Here is a 22,653-nt window from a genome sequence, read left to right as displayed (position 1 = left end):
ACACATAACATGAAATATTTCAAATAAAGCAACCCAATGCAAAAAATTACATAACATACATATGTATCTATGAAACAGAACATTCATTTCCCAGGGCTGTTAATAGTATTTAGTTATTTTATTTCCGTCAGTTTTTTTTTCCTTGTTTGTTTCTCACCTTTACTCACCTAGCAGTGCTCAGGGACTTCTTTGTGCTCAAAGGTCAATCTCAGTATTAGGCACACCAATGTGGTGCTCAGAATTCAACTGGGGTCAGCTGTTGCAAGTTCCTTAACCCTTGTGTATTATCACTCTAGCCTCTTTGTTTATTTATTTTAAGCCCTTCATTTAAAATAAGGTATTGCAAAGAGCTAAAGTTCTGCTACCAATGCAGAAGTACTAACCAGTATCTTGAGTTCATAATTTTATTTAGTAATACATTTGATTTTATTGGGTTCAATACCTGGTACCCCATGGTTCCCTGAACCCATTAGAAATGTCCCTGTGTGCAGAGATGGAAATAAGTCCTGAGCACTGTCGGGTACAACCTAAAAACAAACCTCATAAAATGGTTTTCCTTTCTCTTGGCCCTATATCTGAGAGTAGAATTACTAGACCATAGTTTTCATTGTGCCTAATCTCTTGAAGAATTGCAGGATTGTTTTCCAAAGTGGCTGCACAAATTTATTTTCTACCAGCAATGCACAGAAGTTTCAACTGCTTCCATTCTCACTACATTTGTTATGTTCTGTTTGATTATAGCCATCCTTGGCGAGATAATGAATAAAGGCAGTGGTCTGATTTGCATTTCTCTGATGGCTAATGATATAGAACATAATTTTCCTTGTGCTTATGGGTCATTTGTATGTCTTCATCAGAGAAATGTCTATTCAGGGGCTTGGCCTACGTTTTCATTGAGCTATCTTTTTTTTTTTTTTTGAAGGAGTTGGTTAAGGTCTCCCAAGCAATGTTCAAGGATCACAGGGACCACTCCTAGTGATTCTTTGCCAACTGTGCCCGCAGTTCCATGCAAGGCCCAAGGGTGTGGTGCTGCTCAGGCCCAGTGGTGTCTGAGATTATCCTGGCCACCCAGGTGGGGTGTGGTCCCTTGTTTATTCTAAAATTACTTCTAGCATCACTATATGTGTTAATAATGTTAAGACAGCTTATGTTGATTTATTTTTGTTGTGGGAGATGCACACCTGAGGTGCTCAGGGGATATATCCAGCTCAGGGGACCAGGCAGTGCTGAAGATTAAACCTGAGTCTTCTGTGAGCAAAGAATGTGCTTCATCCCGGTAAGCTATCTCCCTGGTGCTAGTTTTTTTTTTTAATTCCAAAAAATATGAAGCATCAAGTCCAAACATTAAATATATATGTATATGAAAAACAAAACATTAAAATTATAAGCAAAATCTAAGACAGGTGTAGCTGGGTGACTCGTATAAAGGATATGAATAGAAGTGACATACAATTTCTAGATCTTTTCCTTAGAAAGAAGAAATCATGCTTTCCAATTTTCTTCTTTTCCTTTCTGTTGGCTAACATAGGGATAGGAGTGTCACATCTAACATGTGGATAATGGACAACCCTTAAGAATGGCACAATAAAGATGGAAGGAACCTGAATCTGACTTTCTTTAGGCCTCAATAAACTAGCATAACCCAGGGCAGAAGATAGAGTATAGCATGTAGTCAACCTGGATGTCCTCCAAGACTGCCAGAAGTGATCCCAGAGTGCAGAGCTGAGCACTGCTAGGTGTACCTCTCAAAAAAAGAACAACAAAGCTAAACCTAAACAAAACTAGTTTAACCTGTATTCTGGCTCACATATTTCTTTTTTTGGGGGGCGAGGGGACGCACACTTGGTGATGTTCAGGGGTTGCTCCTGGCTATCGCTCCTGGCTTGGGGACCATATGGGACACCAGGGATCAAACCAAGGTCTGTCCTGGATCGCTGCATGCAAGGCAAATGCCCTGCTGCTGTGCTATTTCACCAGCCCCTGGCTAACATATTTCCTATTTCTCATTACACACTTATTTTTTATATTCTAAATGTGTCCGTATTAGGAAAAATCTTTTGACATGCAGTCATGGTAAGAACTTAACTCTTTTTATATATATATATGTTTTGTGTGGTGTGTGTGTGTGTGTGTGGTTTTTGGGTCACACCTGGCAGTGCTCAGGGGTTATTCATGGCTCCAGGCTCAGAAATTGCTCCTGGCAGGCATGGGGGACCATATGGGATGCTGGGATTCGAACCGATGACCTCCTGCATGAAAGGCAAACGCCCTAACTCCATGCTATCTCTCCGGCCCCTCTTTTATATTTTTTAAGAACTTAAACTCTTAAGATCAACCTTCTATATTCATAGTCCTCTTCCTCCTACCATCTTTCCAATGTTGCTACAATTTCTATAAAACAACCAATATTTAATATGCTATATGGCTAGATAAGTATAGTCCCCAAATTAGCCAAGGAATGCATACTTTACAAGCTGTACTATATGTCCAGCCCAATTATTATTTGTTTGTTTGTTTGTTTGTGGGGCACACCCAGTGAAGCTCAGGTGTTACTCCTGGATATGCGCTCAGAAATCGCTCGTGGCTTAGGGAACCATATGGGACACCAGACCATATCCAACGGTGGTCCATCCTAGGCTAGCACTGGCAAAGCAAATGCCTTATTGCTCTGCGCCACTGCTCCAGTCCCCCAATTATTATTTCTTATATTTTGTGTTTTTGTTTTTTTGAGATAGTTTACCAGGTAAACCATTTCTGGGTACTTAAATCCTAAATTCTCCTCCAAGTGAAAAATTCTCAATGTTCTTAGCAAATTCACTTATGTGTTTCATTCTTTTTCATGCAAATATTTATCTCAGAGTCTTCCATATGTCTCACTGAGTTCATCCAAGTGACTCTCTACATTTATCTCTTATGACTCTGTGTCCATAATCACATAAGGTAACCAGATTCCAAGTAAATAAGCCACTTTGGGGCCGGAGAGATAGCATGGAGGTAAGGCATTTGCCTTGCATGTAGAAGGACGGTGTTTAGAATCCTGGCGTCCCATATGATTCCCCGAACCTGCTAGGAGGGATTGCTGAGCATAGAGCCAGGAGTAACCCATGAATGCTGCTGGGTGTGACCCCAAAAACAAAATAAATAAATAAGCCACTTTGTTTTAACAAGATAGTAGGATTCATTTTCTCGAATAAATAGCATCTAAACAAGTGTTTCCCTAATAAGATTAGAAAGTTAACATTAATTTAATACTAAGATAAAATCAGTTGTAAAAATCTTAATACCAAAGATTATGAGGTGTTTTGTTTTTTTTTTTTTTTCAAAAATTCTTTACCTTGTTCCATTCTCTTCATCAGTTGGATCTGATCGACCGTCTTCTTCAAAATCTTGCATTTGTCTGGTTTTACACTTAAGCTGTCAATGTCACTGATGTTGGCAGATAATAGCTCAGCTAGCTCCTCTAAATATTTGTTTTCTTGCTCTCTGCGCCTTTTTTCAGTGCTGTTATACAAAGACAATCTAGTTAGAGTAGCAGATTTTGATATGTAAGAGATTTTAGATTTTAATGTAGAGAAACTAATAATACTAGACAATCAATGAGGGTTAAACAAGTAGAAGATCCCAAACTAACCACCTTGTTTAGAAAAAATAATCACTTAGTTTAGCCCCCTTCTATATCTTCCTTAAGCAAAGTGCCCACAACTACTTCCAAAAGTCCAACCCACATGGGAGGGAGGATAGTAACACTCATTTTTGAAAATAGTGGTCTAAATATATGATTTACCTACATTTATGGGGTCTACATCTGAATGTGTTAACTGAATTTACTTGATGGGTCTCTGAAACCCAATTTCAATGTTAAATTTTGTCCACAATTTCAGTGCTTGTCCCCACTGTTGAAGGAATAAGTGATCAAATGATTAGGCAAAGAGGTGATAGGAAACCTTAAGAAGCTAAAGGTAACAAAGTGGTGAGTTAGTTATAAAACGACTTACGAATGGTACTAGCGAAACCACATCAAAATGAAGTCATTAATAAGTGAGGATAGGAAGCAAGAGCAGATATGTTCAGACAGCATACAAACTGAAGAGGGTGGGAAGATCACCAAAAGCATTACCTCAAAGATAAGAAAGCTTCCTTGATTATTCCGGGCCACTTAGGTGTCTCATTAACCCAGTTTATTTTCATTCATCCTGAATGCATGCTAATTAATGCCAATAAGAATTAACTTCTCATGTATTCTTTTCCCCTTCAAGTTACCTCTTTTTTCAATATTGCTTCTATATATACTTTTGCTAGATAACGATGTACTACTATGTCTTGGGGATCCACAATGAATAAATTAGACTTAGCCCCCAATTAGTGGGAGAACAAGAAAAGGAAACGGGCCATCACAATGCTCCATGACAAGATTCTAATGAACACAGAGATGGCACCTAAACCACATTAGATATCTAAACTGACTGGCAAGGAAGACTGGTTCCTGAAAAAGATTTCAAAGATGGAAATCGTTGAAAGTAGAACCACCACTGTTAAGAACATTTGGGCCCGGAGAGATAGCACAGCGGTGTTTGCCTTGCAAGCAGCCGATCCAGGACCAAAGGTGGTTGGTTCGAATCCCAGTGTCCCATATGGTCCCCCGTGCCTGCCAGGAGCTATTTCTGAGCAGACACCCAGGAGTAACCCCTGAGCAACGCTGGGTGTGGCCCAAAAACCAAAAAAAAAAAAAAAAAAAAAAAAGAACATTTAAGTAGTTTAGTATGGTTGAACTACAAATTGTATATAAGGGATAAAGGCCAAGGTCCAGACCAGACCACAAGGCTTCATGATAAATACAAACACAATGATAGCATATTTAAAAGCAGACAAGCTTCCCTGTCACTTGCTAGCCATATTAACTTTGACAAGTTACTTCATGCAAGTTACCTTTCCAAGTATTTATTTCCTTATCTATAAAGTAGGAACAGTGACATTAATTACCGCCTGGCATATACTACTAGTTCAATCTCTGTGTTACCTATTGTTATCATATGGATGATTATTTATTTTCAGGACAAGAAGGAACCCAGAAGAATTTACAAAGGAGAATGAGTGGCATAAACACATTTGTATGCTCCCTGGAGATAGAAAACAAGTCTCTCACACTTCACATAACCTTATGGCATCACGCACATGGTGCTGGTTGAATAGAGGCATTTAATAGCATGGGCTAAGTGGAACTGAAAATATTAAATAGCATAAGGCACAGCTACCCACAATTTTGTGTGTGTGTGTGCTTGTGTGTGTCGCTACCCACAATTTTAAAACAAGCATTTTCATCCTCTTTCTCCTAGAAGAGTTAAGTCGATGAGAAAGGAGATGAGACAGCAGGAAGGAACTCTAAGATAGCTCATATCACCAAACAATTACTGAGAAACTATCCAGGGCTCTTGTAAATAGAGCTAGCAATACCCTGAGGTCTAGTATGTATGTACTCTTTATGATGAATGAGGTCAACACTTGGGAAGACAGCATACATAACAGCAAAATTAAGAAACATTATAAAATAGTATTCATGCAGAATTCAATCAGTTCAAAGTCATGAATTTTTATTTTGCCATTTAAAATTACCAATTAACGTTGTATGCCTGAAACCCTATTATAAACAACCTTGTTAATCATGGAGTCTAAATTTTTTTTGTTTTTTTTTTTTGGGGGGTGGGCTACAACCATTTGATGCTCAGGGGTTACTCTTGGCTAAGCACTCAGAAATGGCCCCTGGCTTGGGGGACCATATGGGACGCTGGGGGATCGAACCGCGGTCCTTCCTTGGCTAGCGCTTGCAAGGCAGACACCTTACTTCTAGTGCCACCTCACCGGCCCCATGGAGTCTAAATTTTTAAAAAAAATTCAAAATACCACTCGATTGGGGCCAGAGTAATTGTGCAGTGGTGAAGGTATTGGCTAAGGCTTTGCACACTGACTAGCCAGGTACAATCCTCCCCAGCATCCCATATGGTCCCCTTAATACCGCCGGAGTAATACCTTAGTGCAGAGCCATGAACATTACTGGATGTGGCCCCAAAACAAAATAAATACCACTTGATTAAGACTGAAATCTAATGTTTCTGAATATTTTTAAATGTTAGTCACCATGAAAGTACAAAGTTATTAGGGCTTCCAAAAATGGAGAAAAGCCAATTACAACCCCATGATTTTTTTTGCAGTACTATCCACAACAGCCAAAAGCTTTTAAATCTTTTTAAAACACACCTATATATTGGTGATTGGAATATTGCACTAGTGATAGGTGGTGTTCTTTTTATGAATGAAACCCAACTACAATCATGTTTGTATTCATGGTGCTTAAACAAAAATATTTTTAAAATATAATAATAAATAAATAAATAAAATAAAACATACCTATAAAGAACACTATCCTTAAAATAGAAAAAAACAAAAACCTTTAAAACTTGATATTTGTGAGGGCTGGCGGTGGTGCTAGAGATAAGGTGTCTGCCTTGCCAGCGCTAGCTTAGATGGACCTCGGTTTGATCCTCTGGCATTCCATATGGTCCCCCAAGCAAGGAGCAACTTCTGAGCACATAGGTAGGAGTAACCCTGAACATCACTGAGTGTGGCCCAAAAACAAAAACAAAAAAAAAAAAACAAAAAAAAAAACCACCTTGATATTTGTGATGTAATTATGTACACAAAAACCTAACAGAATGTACAGATAGTCACTAAAGTATGAAAGTTCAGGGCAATGGATTTACTGAGTATAAGAAAAATACTCCGGGGCCGGGCGGTGGCGCTGGAGGTAAGGTGCCTGCCTTGCCTGCGCTAGCCTAGGACGGACCGCGGTTCGATCCCCCGGCGTCCCATATGGTCCCCCAAGAAGCCAGGAGCAACTTCTGAGCGCATAGCCAGGAGTAACCCCTGAACAGCACAGGGTGTGGCCCAAAAACCAAAAAAAAAAAAAAAAAGAAAAGAAAAAAAAAAAAAAGAAAAATACTCCTCCAATCGCTTCTTGGCCTTTTAGCCAAGATCAAGTGTAGTATCTGTTCTTATCAGTTTAATATCTGATACGTTGTCTATCCGAAGACAATATATTAAATGGATTTTTAGCACTAGGAACTGGAATAGGAGCTTGCTCCGTCCATTCCAAGCATCGACCTGGTATTGTAGTACCTCCAGGAACGGTGCACCAATAAAAAAAAAGAAAAGAAAAGAAATGAAAAATACTCCTGGGGCTGGAATGCCAGAGCATGGGGTTAATTAAGGAGCTTGCCTTGAATGTAGCTGACCTCAGTTTGACCCCCTTCACCGCATAGGATGCCCTCAGCACTGCCAGGATTGACCCTGAGCACAGAGGCAGAACTCTGAGAAGAGCTGGGGGTGGTACCAAAATATAGTGCCCTGACCTCCAAAAAGATCAATATTCTCAGATAATTAGCTTTCCCATTTTGTTATTTTAATTTTAAACTATCTATTACAATTATTTTAACACTAATTTATTGTTTATTTTTGTTATCTAAGTAACAGCTATTATTTTTAAATAAGTGGCAATTAGAAAATGTAACAGATAAAATGGCATAATTCCTGAAAGCAATAAAAATCGTATGGTACTCTGTAATATACTCTAATATAGATGGGATATATAACAGAGATGAGCTAGAAATTTAGGGGGAGAATAATAAATTGTCATTGAAAAATAATGAAGATGAAATGAAAAGTAACATTTCTCAGTCAGAATACTCTGATATTTAGAATTTAGATTGAAAATGGGAATTCTCCCAAATTTACTATTAAAGAAAATTAAAAAAAAAACAAACTCAGGATTTTTCAGGGAAAACTAAAACAACCTAATTCTTAAATCTGTAAAGAACAGCAAAGGCTTAGAATAGAGAAAAAATAAATACATTTGAGGGCCAGAACGGTGGCACAAGCAGTAAGGCATCTACCTTGCTTGCGCTAATCTAGGACAGACCGCAGTTCGATCCCCCGGTGTCCCATATGGTCCCCAGAGCCAGGAACAATTTCTGAGCGCATTGCCAGGAGTAACCCAAGTGTCACTGGGTGTGGCCCAAAAACCAATAAACAAACAAACAAACAAATACATTTGAAAAATTACAAGAATGACTTTCTTCAAGTAACTCCAGAAATGACCTAAGTGCAAAGAAGATAAGTCTGGAGCATAGCAATGACAAAGTTCTTACCGAAAGGTTAGAATGTAGTTCAGATGCCAAGGATTCACAAAATAATCACAAAAAACAGTTGAAACCTGAAAATGATGGACTGAGGCTATAAAGATACTTAATGAACAAATACATGAATGGGGAAGATTTGAGTGAATAGCTACGGAAGGAAGAGAAGAGTCCCTTTAGGATGTAATGACTAGCTGGCATCTGAAAAATGCAATGGTGTCAAGTACAGGAAATTTAGACGGAACAAGCTGAATGGGGGACTGGAGTAGCATGTGTACAGGCCCTGAGAAAGAAAAGAACTTGGTAAGGAAGAAGGACTGTGAGCGGAGCCAGAGACAGCTCAAAGGGCTTTGCATGCAAGAGGCCAAGTAGTTCGATCCAAGTAGAGTCAAAGCACTGCATAGTTTTCTTTAGTTCTACTGGGCAAAACCCCAAGCACAGAGTCAGAAGTAGCCCATGAGCACTGCTGGTGCCCCTTGACACTGCTGTTAAAAAAAAAACAAAACAAAAACAAAAACAAAAACAAAAAAAAAACAGGAAAACCAGTAGATGCTGGGAGACAGCTCAAAACCCTGGAGTACATGTTTTGAATGTGGGAGTCCTGGGTTTAAGATCTGCTAGGAGAGGTTTCTGTGTATCATAGGGTATGTATCCTTTAAAAACCCATTCCTGATAGCACAGTGGTAGGCATTTGCCTTGCACATGCTGACCCAGGAGAACCGGGTTCAATTCCCAGCATCCAATATGGTCTCCTGAGCCTGCCAGGAGTAATCTGAGTGCCACCGGGTATGGCCCCAAACCAAAACAAGCAAACAAACCAAACAAACAAAAACATTCCTTGCATTCAAAAGAAGGTGGTTAGTAAACTTGAAGTAGAAGACACATGAGCCATTAAAGACAATGAAATATGACACCATATGAAGGAACGAGAGAGCCCACCTTGATGCCAGTGTGTCACAAGGCGAGCCTTTCCTCTTGTGAGAGTCTGGGTTAGCAGGGTCCGATGAACTGTCCCCGAGGCCACTCATGGTGAAAAATTTCACACCTAAAAAGGAAGGACAACAAGGATCAACCAAGCCTTAGGATCTTTACACAAGTAGCTCCTTGTGTTAGAAAAAAATCTAAACATGACTGTAAAGTCTCCTCTTGAATTACTTTTACATCATGAAATGGTCATGAACACATTGACATCTCTAAAAAAAGCACAGAAGTTCTTGCTATTTTCATTCTATACTTTCCTGTATCTTTATTTTGTAAATAATTCTTTATATGAATAAAAAGTAACATGAAAATATAAAATAATCATGAAGTCTGGAAATGTGAAAATAATGTTAAGTCAGATACTAGCTCTTTTTCAAAGAAATAATCACTTTTGTATATAAATGTAAAAACTGAATGCATAACTGGTAGTCAGAGAAATTTTATATTTTTATATTCAGACTTGGCTCTGCATATAGTGTTAAGAAACTTTTACTCGGGGCCAGGAAGGTGGCGCGAGAGGTAAGGTGTCTGCCTTGCAAGCGCTAGCGTAGGACGGACTGCGGTTCAATCCCCTGGCATCCCATATGGTCCCCCCAAGCCAGGGGTGATTTCTGAGCGCATAGCCAGAAGTAACCCCTGAGCATCAAACGTGTGTGGCCCAAAAACCAAAAAAAAAACAAAAACAAAACTTTTACTCATAAAGTCTGGGATTTTATATTGGTAGGAAAATAAGTAATATGTGATTAAAGTGATGAACTAGGGGTTGGAGTGATGGTACAATGGATGAAATGCTTGTCTTGCATAGGCCGATTGAGGTTTGATCCTTGATACCCCACTTGGTCTCACAATGTTACCAGGAGTGATCCCTGAGCCAGCAACAAAACCTAAAGATTGCTGAGTGTGCCCCCCAAAGTTAAAATAAAGTGATGAACTAGATTTGGATTTGTTTTGTTCTTAACCACTTTGAATTCTATACTTCTAATCTGTGTTTTATAATCAGGTGTTGAGTTAGAATGTTGGTATAGACGCCAAAGAACACAAAATCAATTCCACTTGTTTGCCCACCAGGTCTTCTCCACCTGGTATGCAGTTAGATAGCACTTCAAGGTCCTTATCTGATGTCTCTATTAATCACTATTCTCTGGGAAATCCCCGGATACCCACAATGTAACTCTGGCTCCAGAGTCACCACAAATTTTTACATTTTATTATTCTCAAATAATACATTCTCTTTCACTTTATGTACTCTTGTAAAGGGGGAAACTTTCCCATCTTGTAGATGGGAAAACTCTTCTTAAATTCTAAAATTAAAAACCAATCATCTGGGGCCAGAGAGATAGCAAAGCAATAGGGTGTTTGCCTTGCATGTAGCTGATCCAGGATGAACAGTGGTTTGAATACCAGCATATGGTCCCCTGTGCCTGCCAGGAGCGATTTCTGAGCTTAGAGCCGGGAGTAATCCCTGAACGCCAACAGGTGTGACCCAAAAAAACAAAAAACAAAACAAACAAACAAACAAACAAAAAAACAAGAAAAGAAAACCAATCACAGTAATGATAACTGACAGCCACACTTGAGATTCATTAAAAAGAGGGGCCAGAGCAGTAGCACAGCAGTAGGGCATTTGCCTTGCATGCTGCTGACCCAGGAAGAACCACGATTTGGTACTCCGGTGTCCCTTATGATACCCCAAGCCAGGAGCGGTTTCTGAACGCAGAGCCAGGAATAACCCCAGGTGTGGCCCAAAAAACAAACATTCTTTTAATTAAAAAGAATGTAGTTTCATGAAATCTACATGGCATTAATATGTCTGCTCAAATAAACCCTTCTTTTCCTCTGAAAATCATTCTTGTTTCAAGCTCTTTCTTAATACCAAAGAACATCATAATTTCTTTTCCAGACAGAAATAAGAAACAATTCTATTTTTAAACTTTATTTATTTATTAATTGATTGGTCTTTGGGCCACACCCAGCAGTGCTCAGGAGCCACTTCTGGCTCTGCACTCAGAAATCGCCACTGGTAGGTTTGGGAATCATATGGGTTGCCGGGAATCAAACCTGATCCCTCCTGGGTCAGCTGCATGCAAGGCACACTGTATCACCCTACTGGAGTATCATGGTTTAAAACATATCTCTGCCAGTGGGTAGGATGTTTTACTTGCAAGTGGCAACCAGTGTTCGATCCAGGGTATCCCATAGTATCTCCTGAGTTCAGTCAGAAGTAATTCTTGAGGTCAGAGTTGGAAATAACCTCTGAGCACCACTAGTTGAGGCCCCAAGTTCTGACTTACGCACGCCTGTCTTCTGAACCATTACATATCCCCTCACCTGTGACACCTGCTACAGAGTGATAATGACATATGTACCTTCAGATTTTTATGAGACTTAAATAGCTCCAATGAGGTAGTAATATTTACTTCAGTAACCATTCCTCTAATAGTTTCTCATTGTTAAAAATATTATCATTGGGGGCCAGAGAGATGGCATGAAGGTAGGGTGTTTGCCTTTCATGTACAAGGACGGTGGTTTGAATCCCAGCATCCCATTTGGTCCCCTGAGCCTTCCAGGAGCGATTTCTGAGCATAGAACCAGGAGTAACCCCTGAGCACTGCCAGGTGTGACCAAAAAAAATAAAACAAAACAAAAAAATTATCATTGGCTTCTATGAACCTACTTCACCCTCCTATGCATTTATCATACATCAGTTATTGAAAATTAGATTCCTGGGGCTGGGAAGGTGGTGCTAGAGGTAAGGTGTCTGCCTTGCAAGCGCTAGCGTAGGACGGACCACAGTTCGATCCCCCGGCATCCCATATGGTCCCCCCATTTCTGAGCGCATAGCCAGGAGTAACCCCTGAGCGTCAAACGGGTGTGGCCCAAAAACAAAACAAAAAAAAAAAAAAAAAAAAAGAAAAGAAAATTAGATTCCTGTTCTCCTAAAAGTAGGGGGAACATAAATAAAATGAAAAAAATTCTTGAAATGTAGTAAATTAAAAATAAGAGGGGCCGGCGGGTGGCGCTGGAGGTAATGTGCCTGCCTTACCTGCGCTAGCCTAGGAGACGGACCGGCGGTTCGATCCCCCGGCGTCTCCCATATGGTCCCCCAAGCCAGGAGCGACCTTCTGAGCCATAGCCAGGAGTAACCCTGAGCGTTACCGGGTGTGGCCCAAAAACCAAAAAAAAAAAAAAAAAAAAAAAAATAAGAGTAAAAATCTATAGAGATAAACAATATATCAAATTTAATTTAAATTAAATTCAGGATCAGCTGGGCCTCTCTCAAGAAGGATACTATATGGGATGAGAGAAAGTACAACTGATACGGTGGTCAGCATGCACATAGCCAATAGGCTTCGATCTATGGCACTCCATAAAGTTCCCGCCAGCTCCACCAGGCTTGATCACAGTACAAAGAGCCAGAAGTTAGCCCTGAGCATAGTTGGGTGCAAATCAAAAACAAACAAACAAAAGAAAAAAGAAAAGAGATCATTCTTTTTTTTTTTTAAGAGGTCATTCTTAGGAGGGTTATCAAGAAGATAACTTAATTCTGAATACTTTTTAATTTTTTGTTTTCTTTTTGGGTCACACCCAGCATCGCTCTGGGGTTATTCTTGGCGCTATGCTCAGAAATCGCTCCTGGCAGGTTCGAAGGACCATATGAGATGCTGGATTTCAAACCACAGTTCTTCTGCATGCAAGGTGACCGCCCTACTCCATGCTATCTCTCCGGCCCCAATTCTGAGTATTTTGTTTATAATTTTGGTGGGCTAAAATTCCCCATGGTACCAAGGCTTATTTATTTCGCACCAGAGTACTGATTATTCTGGGGCAATGTCACCAACTAAATGCTCTTTCACAAGTATATTTAACAACCATTTGCCCATTTTCTCTAGACTAGGTATCTTGAATCTCAGAGCCATAATGCAATCACTCTCCAGTTTTCTCCACTCAGATACCACAGAGATTCTTCAAATTCCACTTTTCCAGGTACATTTAGCATTTCTCCTGCATGTACTGTTTTTCTAGCTAGTACAATGGGATCATTCTAGCTTATTCTCTCGGAGCCCACATGAAAACATACACAAAGATTTGTACTTATTTGCTGAACATTTTTAATACTTAAGTTTGTACTTCTATTAAATAAGAAAATACTTTATATTTTTTCAAAAATATTAACATTGGGGCTGGAGAGATAGCATGGAGGTGGGGTGTTTGCCTTGCATGCGGAAGGATGGTGGTTCGAATCCTGGCATCCTATATGGTCCCCTGAGCCTGCCAGGAACGATTTCTGGGCGTGAAGCCAGGAGTAACCCCTGAGCACTGCCGCTGGGTGTGACCCAAAAACAAAAACAAAAAGAACTAACATTGAAAAGTATCTATCCCTTCCTCATATTACCATCTAATCAGCTCATGTCAATTGTTTAAAGCTCTTCACTAAATCCTTATTGCCCATAAGCAATAATAATATACAAAAAAGTGCATCAGTTCTCACTTTTTGAGTCTATCACAGAATTTGGTAAATGACTAATGAAGTATTCATAGATTACTAAGAAACAGGTTTTTAAGTAAAATCCTCGGCAATACCCCCATGTTTCCAGCAAAGGTTAGAAAAGTTTAAATTATTCTCAGTGTAGGAGGCCCATCTTAAGTTTACAAAAAATATTTATTGAACATTGGCCAACCTTTAATTAGTCCAGCAACTGGAGAAAATACAATAAATGACACACAAATAAATTACATAGAAATTTAGAAATAGCATATAGAAAGTGCTATGTATTAGGGAGAAAAATGAGGAAATCAGAGGTAGAGGTGAGTAGAGGGACAGAGCAGAGATTAAAGTCTCTAAATTTAAAGGATTAGAAAAGAGATCCCTGAGAAAATATTTAGGAGCCAGGCTGAGAGAGGGGTGAAAGCAAATACTGCTGGAGAAAAGCACAGCTAGGCTCTCAAAGCCCACACCCAGCACCCACAAAGATTCAGAAATTTTTATTTCCCAATAAGCATTAAAAAATCTATTCCTTGGGGCCAGAGGGTAGGTGCTTGCTTTGCATATGGCCAAGCTGGATTCAATCCCCTGTACCCCACAGAGTGCCCTGAGCTCTGCCAGAATTGATCCCTGAGTGCAGTCACAAGTAAGCCCTGACCACCACCAGGTGTGGCCCAAACACTAAAACCAAAACTAACCAAACAAAAATCTATTCCTTCCTCATATTATCCTCTACGAATCTCTGCTGGACTATTAAATTTGTTTCCCAGATGGCCTTCAAGAGCCAACAGAGTGAGTAAACTATCAAAAATGTAAATCTGATCATGTCAACTATAAAATAAAACCCAGGGGTTGTACATCTCCCCAAGGCACTGTGTTTTCTAAACCCCCCAGCAAATAGATCTGAAGAAGCATGGTAGCAGTGAAGAATTAATACGCCAAGCCGTCAGGAGAGTAATGTAGTCATGACTACTCGTGCCCTTCCTGTGGTGTTTCTGGAGCCAAAAAGCTAGAACTGTTCTCTTTATTAAAACCATGCATAGGACCAAAGAAAAACAAACAAGCAAAAATAAAATAAAATAAAATTTAAAAAAAATAAATAAATAAGGGGTGGGAGAGACAGCATGGAGATAAGGCATTTGCCTTGCATGCAGAAGGACAGTGGTTCGTAAGCCCAGCATCTCATATGGTCCCCTGAGCCCTGCTGGGAGCAATTTCTGAGCGTTAGAGCCAGGAGTAACCCCTAAGTGAGGTTGGAAGGAAGGAAGAAGGAAGGAAGGAAGGAAGGAAGGGAAGGAAGGAAGGAGGAAGGAAGGAGGAAGGAAGGAAGGGAGAGAGAAAGAGAAAGAGAAAGAGAAAGACAGAAAGAAAGACAGACAGAAAGAAAGAAAGAAAGAAAGAAAGAAAGAAAGAAAGAAAGAAAGAAAGAAAGAAAGAAAGAAAGAAAGAAAGAAAGAGGGAGGGAGGGAGGAAGGGAGGGAGGGAGGGAGGGAGGGAGGAAGGAGGAAGGAAGGAAGGAAGGAAGGAAGGAAGGAAGGAAGGAAGGAAGGAAGGAAGGAAGGAAGGAAGGAAGGAAGGAAGGAAGGGAGAGAGAAAGAGAGAAAGAAAGACAGAAAGAAAGACAGAGAGAAAGACAGAAAGAAAGAAAGAAAGAAAGAAAGAAAGAAAGAAAGAAAGAAAGAAAGAGAAAAAAGAAAAAGAAAGAAGAAAGAAAGAAAGAAGAAAGAGAAAGAAAGAAAAAAAAAGAAAGAAAGAAAGAAAGAAAGAAAAAGAAAGAAAGAAAGAAAGAAAGAAATAAAAAAGTAAACAAACAAACAAAAAAACATGCACAGGTGGGGGAAGGTCCAGTAATCCAGATGGGCTTTTACTTATCAAAAGAGAGATTTATGGGAGGGAGGAAAATGGGGAAACACTTGTTTGGGGTTAATTGCTGGGTGTCACCTTACAGTCAATGAAATTATTTAAAGCTCTTTACTAAATCCTTACTGCCCATCAGACACCATACAAATTTTGTCTCTGTAGGAAGGTCCTAAATATTGAGGCTGAAGTATCATAAAGCTTTTGGAAAAAATAAACATAAGACTAGTACAACTAGAATCAGGATTAAGGGAGCAGGAAAATGAGGTTGGAGAAACCATGAAAGGCCTACCATACCAGGATTTAAATGCCATTCAAATGACTGCAGATTGATTCTGAATGAGATTAGGGAATTAATGGTGAGTTAGGAAATAAGGAATCACAAGATTCTGATTTTCACTCTAAGACTTCCTCGCTGTAGGATAAGTACATCTTTTCATCTCAGAAATGTCATATGTTTGCAACTGCTAAATGGACATCTCTAGTCCCTTCAAATTTTACATATATAATGCAGTGTGGAATTTTCAGTGCCAGATTTCTACTAATGATTAAATAAATGTATGAGATTTATGTCATCATATAATGACATATATATGAATAGGAGCCAAGGCTATTGTAAACGAGTCTCAAACTATGGTGACTAAAGTCTGCTAAGGAGGTCAAGTGGAAGATAGGTTCCTCAGAAAATTCCAATGGCGGGCTAGGAGAGATAGCATGGCGAGACTGTTTGCCTTGCATGCAGAAGGAGGATGGTTCGAATTCTGGGATCCCATATGTCCCCTGAGTCTGTCAGGAGTGATTTCTGAGCACCAGAGCCAGGAAGTAACCCCTGAGTGCTGCTGGAGTGACCCAAAAACCAAAAACAACAACAACAAAGATATTCTAGTATTAATAAATTTCTGTCTATAAAATAAAACAGATAACAATGCAAAACCTTTCATTTGAAAATTGTTAAAAGTTATTTTATTTGTGGAGTGACTTTATATTTAACAGGCAGGTCACCCTAAATAATGCTTATCAAGAAAAGAAATACTGATTTCAGAAAACCATTTGCATATTTGCCTTAAAAAAGAGGGTAAGTTTCTCAGTGAAAGTACCCTGTTGTTCTAAAAGGAGTTGCTAAGTTTTAGTCAATCTCTGCAATCTCTAGAGAATTGGAACAAGAAACCAAAGCTATATTTGTTCAAGTAGAATGAACTAAAGCCCAAATAGGTGGGACTAAAGAAATAGGTCAGTGTTTTTATATTTCAGTTGAGTTAGAAATTTCTATTTAGATTTGTCATTTACCTCCCAAAATTTACCTGAAATCTGACCTGATTTGAAAAAAAGAAAAAAAATCAGCATCAGCTAGTTAATGAACAACGATACTAATATCATTTAAAATGCTTACCAGACAAGTAACATAAAGCAGCATGCAAATGAGAAGACCAACCTCTGAGAAATAAATTCCCCCAAATCAAGGAAAAATTGTGATAAAGAACTTCTGTATGGAGAGTAATGCCCTCCAATAATGTTTCTCATATAGGAGTTCTTAGACACCTTAGGATTCTCTAAAACTTATAATATCGTCTTTATCTTTTTAATAGCTGCTTGCAAAATAATTTAATAGTGAAATAAATAGCTTTGTTTAGAAAAAATTCAAGGGGGAATAAGGGGAAGGAGGGAAGGAGGGAGGGAGGGAAGGAAGGAAAGGCAAGAGGATAGGAAGGAGAGGATGGAGGGAGAAGGAAGGGAAGGAGTAGGACGGGAGGAGGGAAGGAAGGACAGGAAGGAAGGGAGGAAGGGAGGTGAGGGAGGGAGGGAGGGAGGACAGGGAGGGAGGGAGGGAGGGAGGGAGGGATGGGGGAGGGGGGAGAAAGGGAAGGGAGGGAGGGAGGAGAGAAGGGAAGGAGGGAGGAGGGAGGGGAGGAAAGGAGGAAAGCAGGAAAGGGAGGCAGGAAGGAAAGAATGGAGGAACAGAGAAGGGAAGGAGGGAAGAAAGGGAGGGAGGAAGAAATACATAGCAGAGGATGCATTTACAATTTTGTCTTTTCAACAATTGAAATCTTTGTATGTGAAGAAAGAAAAGATATATTGCCTTTAATATATGATTTTTTTTATATGCTGAGTAATTTTCCACTTTTTGAATGTAGAATACTTCATTTACTCATTCATCATTTAGGTGTTTCCTTTTTTTTTGTTTGTTTGTTTTTTGTTTTGGTTTTGGGGTTTTTGGGTTTTTGGGTCACACTCGGCAGTGCTCAGGTGTTAGTTACTCCTGTCTGTGCTCAGAAATCGCTCCTGGCAGGCTCAGGAGACCATATGGGATGCCGGGGGGATTCAAACCACTGTCCTGCATGCAAGGCAAATACCCTACCTCCATGCTATCTCTCCAGCCCCTGCTTTTTTTTAACTTTATCAATAATGCTGCTGTGAACAATTATGTGCAAATTTTATATAAGTTTAGGAATCGAATTATGAGGTCATAATTTAACTCTTAACTATTTAAGGCTCTACCAAATGATCTTTCACCATGGCTGTAGCATCTAAATTCATATCAGTAAGGTACAAGAGCTTAAATTTTTCCACATTCTTATCACAGATTATTTTATGGATTTCAAATAAATTTTCATTTCAATTACAGACCATCCCTACTGGTATGAAAAATCTCTCATTAAGGCTTTGCTTTATATTTATCTATCTCTAATGACACTGAGTATCTTTTCATGTGCTAATTGGTCACTTGTAAATCTTTCATTTGTTTTATTTTGAGGTCATACCCAGCAGTACTTGGGGCCATGTGATTACGAAGGATCAAATCTGGGCCCTTCAGCCTGCAAAGCAAGTGCTTAGCCTGTTGAGTGATTTCTCTAGCCCTATAAATCTTTTTTCTAGAGAATGTTTATTCGAATACTTTGGCCCTCAGATATTTGCTGTCTTTACTGTTGTGTCATAAGTCTTTTTAAGCTTGTAAGCGTTCGACTATTCTGAAGGTTATCTTTTCTTTTTTTAGTATACTCCCATTTTTAATAAATTCAACTTAGCTATTTTGTTGTTTAATAAGTATACTACTGGGGATGAAGCGCAGTGGTAGGGTGTTTGCCTTGTATGAGGCTGACCCAGGATATACCTGGGTTCTATCCCCAGCGGCCCATATAACCCTCCAAGCCAGGAGCGATTTCTGAGCGCAGAACCAGGAGTAACCGTGAGTATCATCGGACTAAACTAAACTAAACTAAACTAAACTAAACTAAACCATACTACCTAAGCTTTCTTTGTTAATTTGTTTACTTTCAGGTCACACCCAATTTGTGTTTATAGGCTCCCTCCTGACTCTTCTCCTGAGTGGATATAGATAGTTTCTATTTATTTTATTTTTCTGATGGGGAAAATCATACATTGTTTCTTTAAATGCCCCCTAAATTTCATGTTACCACAAAAAAAAAAATAAAAAAGATATTTTGAAGCTAATAACTTCAAGATTTCCTTAGATAATCCCAACATTGCATGCTTCCCCCAAACACTGCTAGAAGTGATCCCTGAGCCACAAGTCAGGAGTAAGCCCTGGGGAAAGTTATCCTTAGCCCAGAGAAGAGATCCTGCTCCTTTAAACCTCTGTCATAAATGATCTGTCACTATTTTAAACTTTTCAGCCAGAAATAAAAATCAAAGAAATCACTGAAATCACTAATTTTTTTTTTTTTTTTTTTTTGGTTTTTGGGCCACACCCGGCGTTGCTCAGGGGTTACTCCTGGCTGTCTGCTCAGAAATAGCTCCTGGCAGGCACGGTGGGACCATATGGGACACTGGGATTCGAACCAACCACCTTTGGTCCTGGATCGGCTGCTTGCAAGGCAAAACGCCGCTGTGCTGTCTCTCCGGGAAAATCACTGAATTCTTAAAAAACAAAAATATTATTTTTCCTTCATTTATTGAGTTTATAAATTTCCACATTTTAGGTTTCTTATAAAATAAACTATGTGCTAATAACCATCAAGGAATAGGTAACTTCAAAAAGCATATAATCATTTACAACAATATATTTAATAAAATGTTTCCATCTAAACTTTTTTTATATATATTCAGAGACAATTCTTGCTTCCTTGCATTCATTGTTTTCTACATGGAAAGATGGAAGTTTGGGAAAAAAAGAGTATACTGCAATTACAACTTAAATCTTTGAATATCCCTCTTATTCCCTCAGCTCACAAGTTCCAGAAACAACAATGTAAAAATGCCCCAATTTAAAAAATAAACACTAGATAATTATTAAATATGTTAGAAACATATAAATCAAATCTTGAGATGGCTCAATATAGTTTTCTTCCTCTGCTGTAAGTTTTATTTCAGGAAGGGCCCTGATCATAACACTGAACTGAAGCTTACATTAATTTCAATGTACTTAACTGATTTATAAAGTATAATCTAAAACTTTTCTAACACTTTCACCTAAAAATGTCAGCACAAAGTTTTGTGATAAACTTGAAGCTTCTTGGATCAAACACATATTGCCATAACAAAATAGTCAATAGTTCATTCATTTCCATCCACATTTTTGCAGAGAAAAAGTTCTTTAACACAGAGATATGATTCCTACCTGGGAGACTTCTTTGTTCATAATGAGTCTGCAGAACAGAGAGGATCAGATTTGGTGCTCCAGAGGAAAGCTTCCCAGGGAAGAAGGGGATGATGTTTTCTAGTGATGGCTCTAGTTTCTTCTCACTTCATTTAAGGCCAATTATAGAAACTGAAACAAAGGGAAAATATAAACATATAAGCAGATGGGAATTGAGATGGTCTTTTTCTCTTTTTTGCAGTGCTAGGGATAGATTTGTCAGTTTCTTCTCTACGACATGATAAAAGCCAGAGATGCTAAGAAAGAAATAAAACTTTTGTTGATTCCCTCCTACAATAACCCCAATAGTTACTGTGCCTATGCAGGGGGATAAAGAAAAGGAGAAAAAGAAAAGCACAAAACAATCATTTTTCCACATGTTTATTTATCGATTGATCGATTTTTTGATGTCTTTATTTTTGGTGTGGAGATTACGGTTGATGTCTCCAATATTATTTTATTTTATTTTGTCTTGTCTTTCTCTTTCTTTCTGCACTCGAGCATGAGTTGATTTCAGAACCGAGACTATTGTGTGGTGCCTATCTTTATTGATGTAGTGTTCACGGTTATTTAATTCGATAAATTTTTCTGTATTGTTGTGGGGTATTTCAATTACCTTTTTCACATCCTCTCTCAAACTGAGGTTGGAAGCCTCTAGAGAGACTCAGCCCATTTTCAGCATATTTGACTTTTTACTTCTTTTTTTTTTCTTTTCCTTTTATTTTGTACCCCATTCTATTGCTTTTCTTGCCTTCAAACAAAAACCACATACCTCGATTCTTCTAGCTCTGCCTCTTAAATAGAAGGGGAAACGAGGGTTCCAGGACCAAACAGATATGTGATCACTAATAGTAAGCCAGACATAGATGAGGGTCCACCTACACTAGCAGCCCTGGGGGGGTGATGGTGGAGTATATGGGTTGTAGAAAGGGAACTGGAATGAGGGGAGGACATAGTTGGTGATGGGTATTCCCCTGACTCAATGTTAATATGTATCTAAAGATATGTAAGCCATTATGGAAAAAAATATGTTTTTAATCAGAAACTTTCTTTGACTTACATGTATTATTATTATTTATATCAATTATATGTTATGTTATGTCACTATATTATGTTATGTTAGTTTACCTCATTATGTTAATCAATTTTGTCTCTTGAATAAATTCTTACAATAAAAAAAGAAAAAGAAAGAAATAAAACTTTTGTTGTTATTTTTTTGGTTTTGAGGTCACACTCATAGATGCTTAGGAGCCCATAAGGTACTGGGAACCAATCGCGAGTCTTTTGCATTCAAACCACAGAGGCAATCCTCCAATATCAAAAAATACAACTTGAGGGATCCTCCAAGTGGTGCTTTGAGGGCCAAGGGACTGATAGGAGGGATTACCTGGGCAACCTTTAGGGTTGCCCAGGGGACTCTGGCACGGTACCCCATAATGCTTACTAAGAAACCATGGTTGCCACGGACCAAACCAGGAGTAAAAACATGTTAAATATGTGCTCTGTATTATTTCTTTGACCCTAGAAAATGTACCTTTTAAGGATAAATGGGAAAATGTTTCTAAAAGGCAACAGAAGAAAAAATCTGATTTTATAACAAAAGTCCTTTCTGGTGACCAACATATTCCTATTTAATGGATAGATAAAGAATAAGTAATGGTTGCTCTTAAACTTCCAAAAGACTCATTGACATATCTGTCTGATTTGTATATATTACTCTTCCTTTATAAGCTTTCCTATTTTAGCTTGTATTTCTTTCTTTGGTTTATGTCATACTCATAGTATAGTAAGTCACTGAAATTCTATTTTTTAGATAATTTATTTTTTCCAAATACTTTATATTTGTAATATTCAAAAAATAGTTAATTGAAAGTGAAGGGAGCTAGCTAGTCCAGGGATTAAGGGTACCTGAGTTTGATCCTCAGCATGAACAGAACACCCAAGCACCATTGGAACCCTGGGGGTCCCCTTTGCACTGTTTGGAAGACCCTTCACAGGAAGGAAGGGAGGGAGGGAGAAGGAGGGAGGGAGGGAGGGAGGGAGGGAGGGAGGGAGGGAAGGGAGGGAGGAAGGAAGGAGGAAGGAAGGAAGGAAGGAAGGAAAGAAGGAAGGAAGGAAGGAAGGAAGGAAGGAAGGAAGAAGGAAGGAAGGAAGGAAGGAAGGAAGGAGGGAGTTTATTGTGGTTCCAATAATGATGGACCATCTCACTATGAATTAACATGCTCATAGAGAATAATTATTAATTGAACAAAATATTTTAAAATGATTTTTAAATACATTGAAAACTAATTAGAAAGAGGCAGAAATATAGTATATTTAAATCATGAAAAGGAGAAAACATCCAGGATGAGATCTATATTCATTAAGACTTTTCTTAAGAGAATGCTTAGCTCTGATTGAATAATATTATGGCCCAAATTAAGGCCCAAAACCCACTTCTCCTCCCTCACCCAGCCCTCAAAAGAAACAGCTTAGTTCTACATTCTGTAAATACTAAGGGGACCACTAATGCTCGAAGCATTAGATGTGTATTCAGAGCTGAGAAAAGGCTA

At 38.8% G+C, this 22,653-nt stretch overlaps 1 protein-coding gene and 1 non-coding gene across 2 annotated transcripts in view; one reads left to right on the top strand and one right to left on the bottom strand.

The window, feature by feature from the left end:
- Positions 1–20,228, bottom strand: part of NCOA1 (nuclear receptor coactivator 1) — a 131,042-nt gene extending 110,814 nt beyond the window's left edge. Inside the window, exons 1-3 of the mRNA XM_049784504.1 lie at positions 20,084–20,228; positions 9,126–9,231; positions 3,335–3,501 (exon numbers count right to left, since the gene is read on the bottom strand). Of these exons, the coding sequence (XP_049640461.1) occupies positions 3,335–3,501; positions 9,126–9,214 (256 nt within the window). The 5' untranslated portion in view covers positions 9,215–9,231; positions 20,084–20,228. The remainder of the gene's footprint in view (positions 1–3,334; positions 3,502–9,125; positions 9,232–20,083) is intronic.
- LOC126024963 (U2 spliceosomal RNA) lies at positions 7,002–7,192 on the top strand. Its single transcript, XR_007501029.1, has one exon. It is a non-coding gene; the product is annotated as a U2 spliceosomal RNA (small nuclear RNA).
- Positions 20,229–22,653: the final 2,425 nt, after the last annotated feature.

The sequence above is a fragment of the Suncus etruscus genome, chromosome 12 (genome assembly GCF_024139225.1).
Source record: "Suncus etruscus isolate mSunEtr1 chromosome 12, mSunEtr1.pri.cur, whole genome shotgun sequence".
NCBI classification, from domain to species: domain Eukaryota; kingdom Metazoa; phylum Chordata; class Mammalia; order Eulipotyphla; family Soricidae; genus Suncus; species Suncus etruscus.
This window is presented reverse-complemented; position numbering and strand designations above follow the sequence as displayed.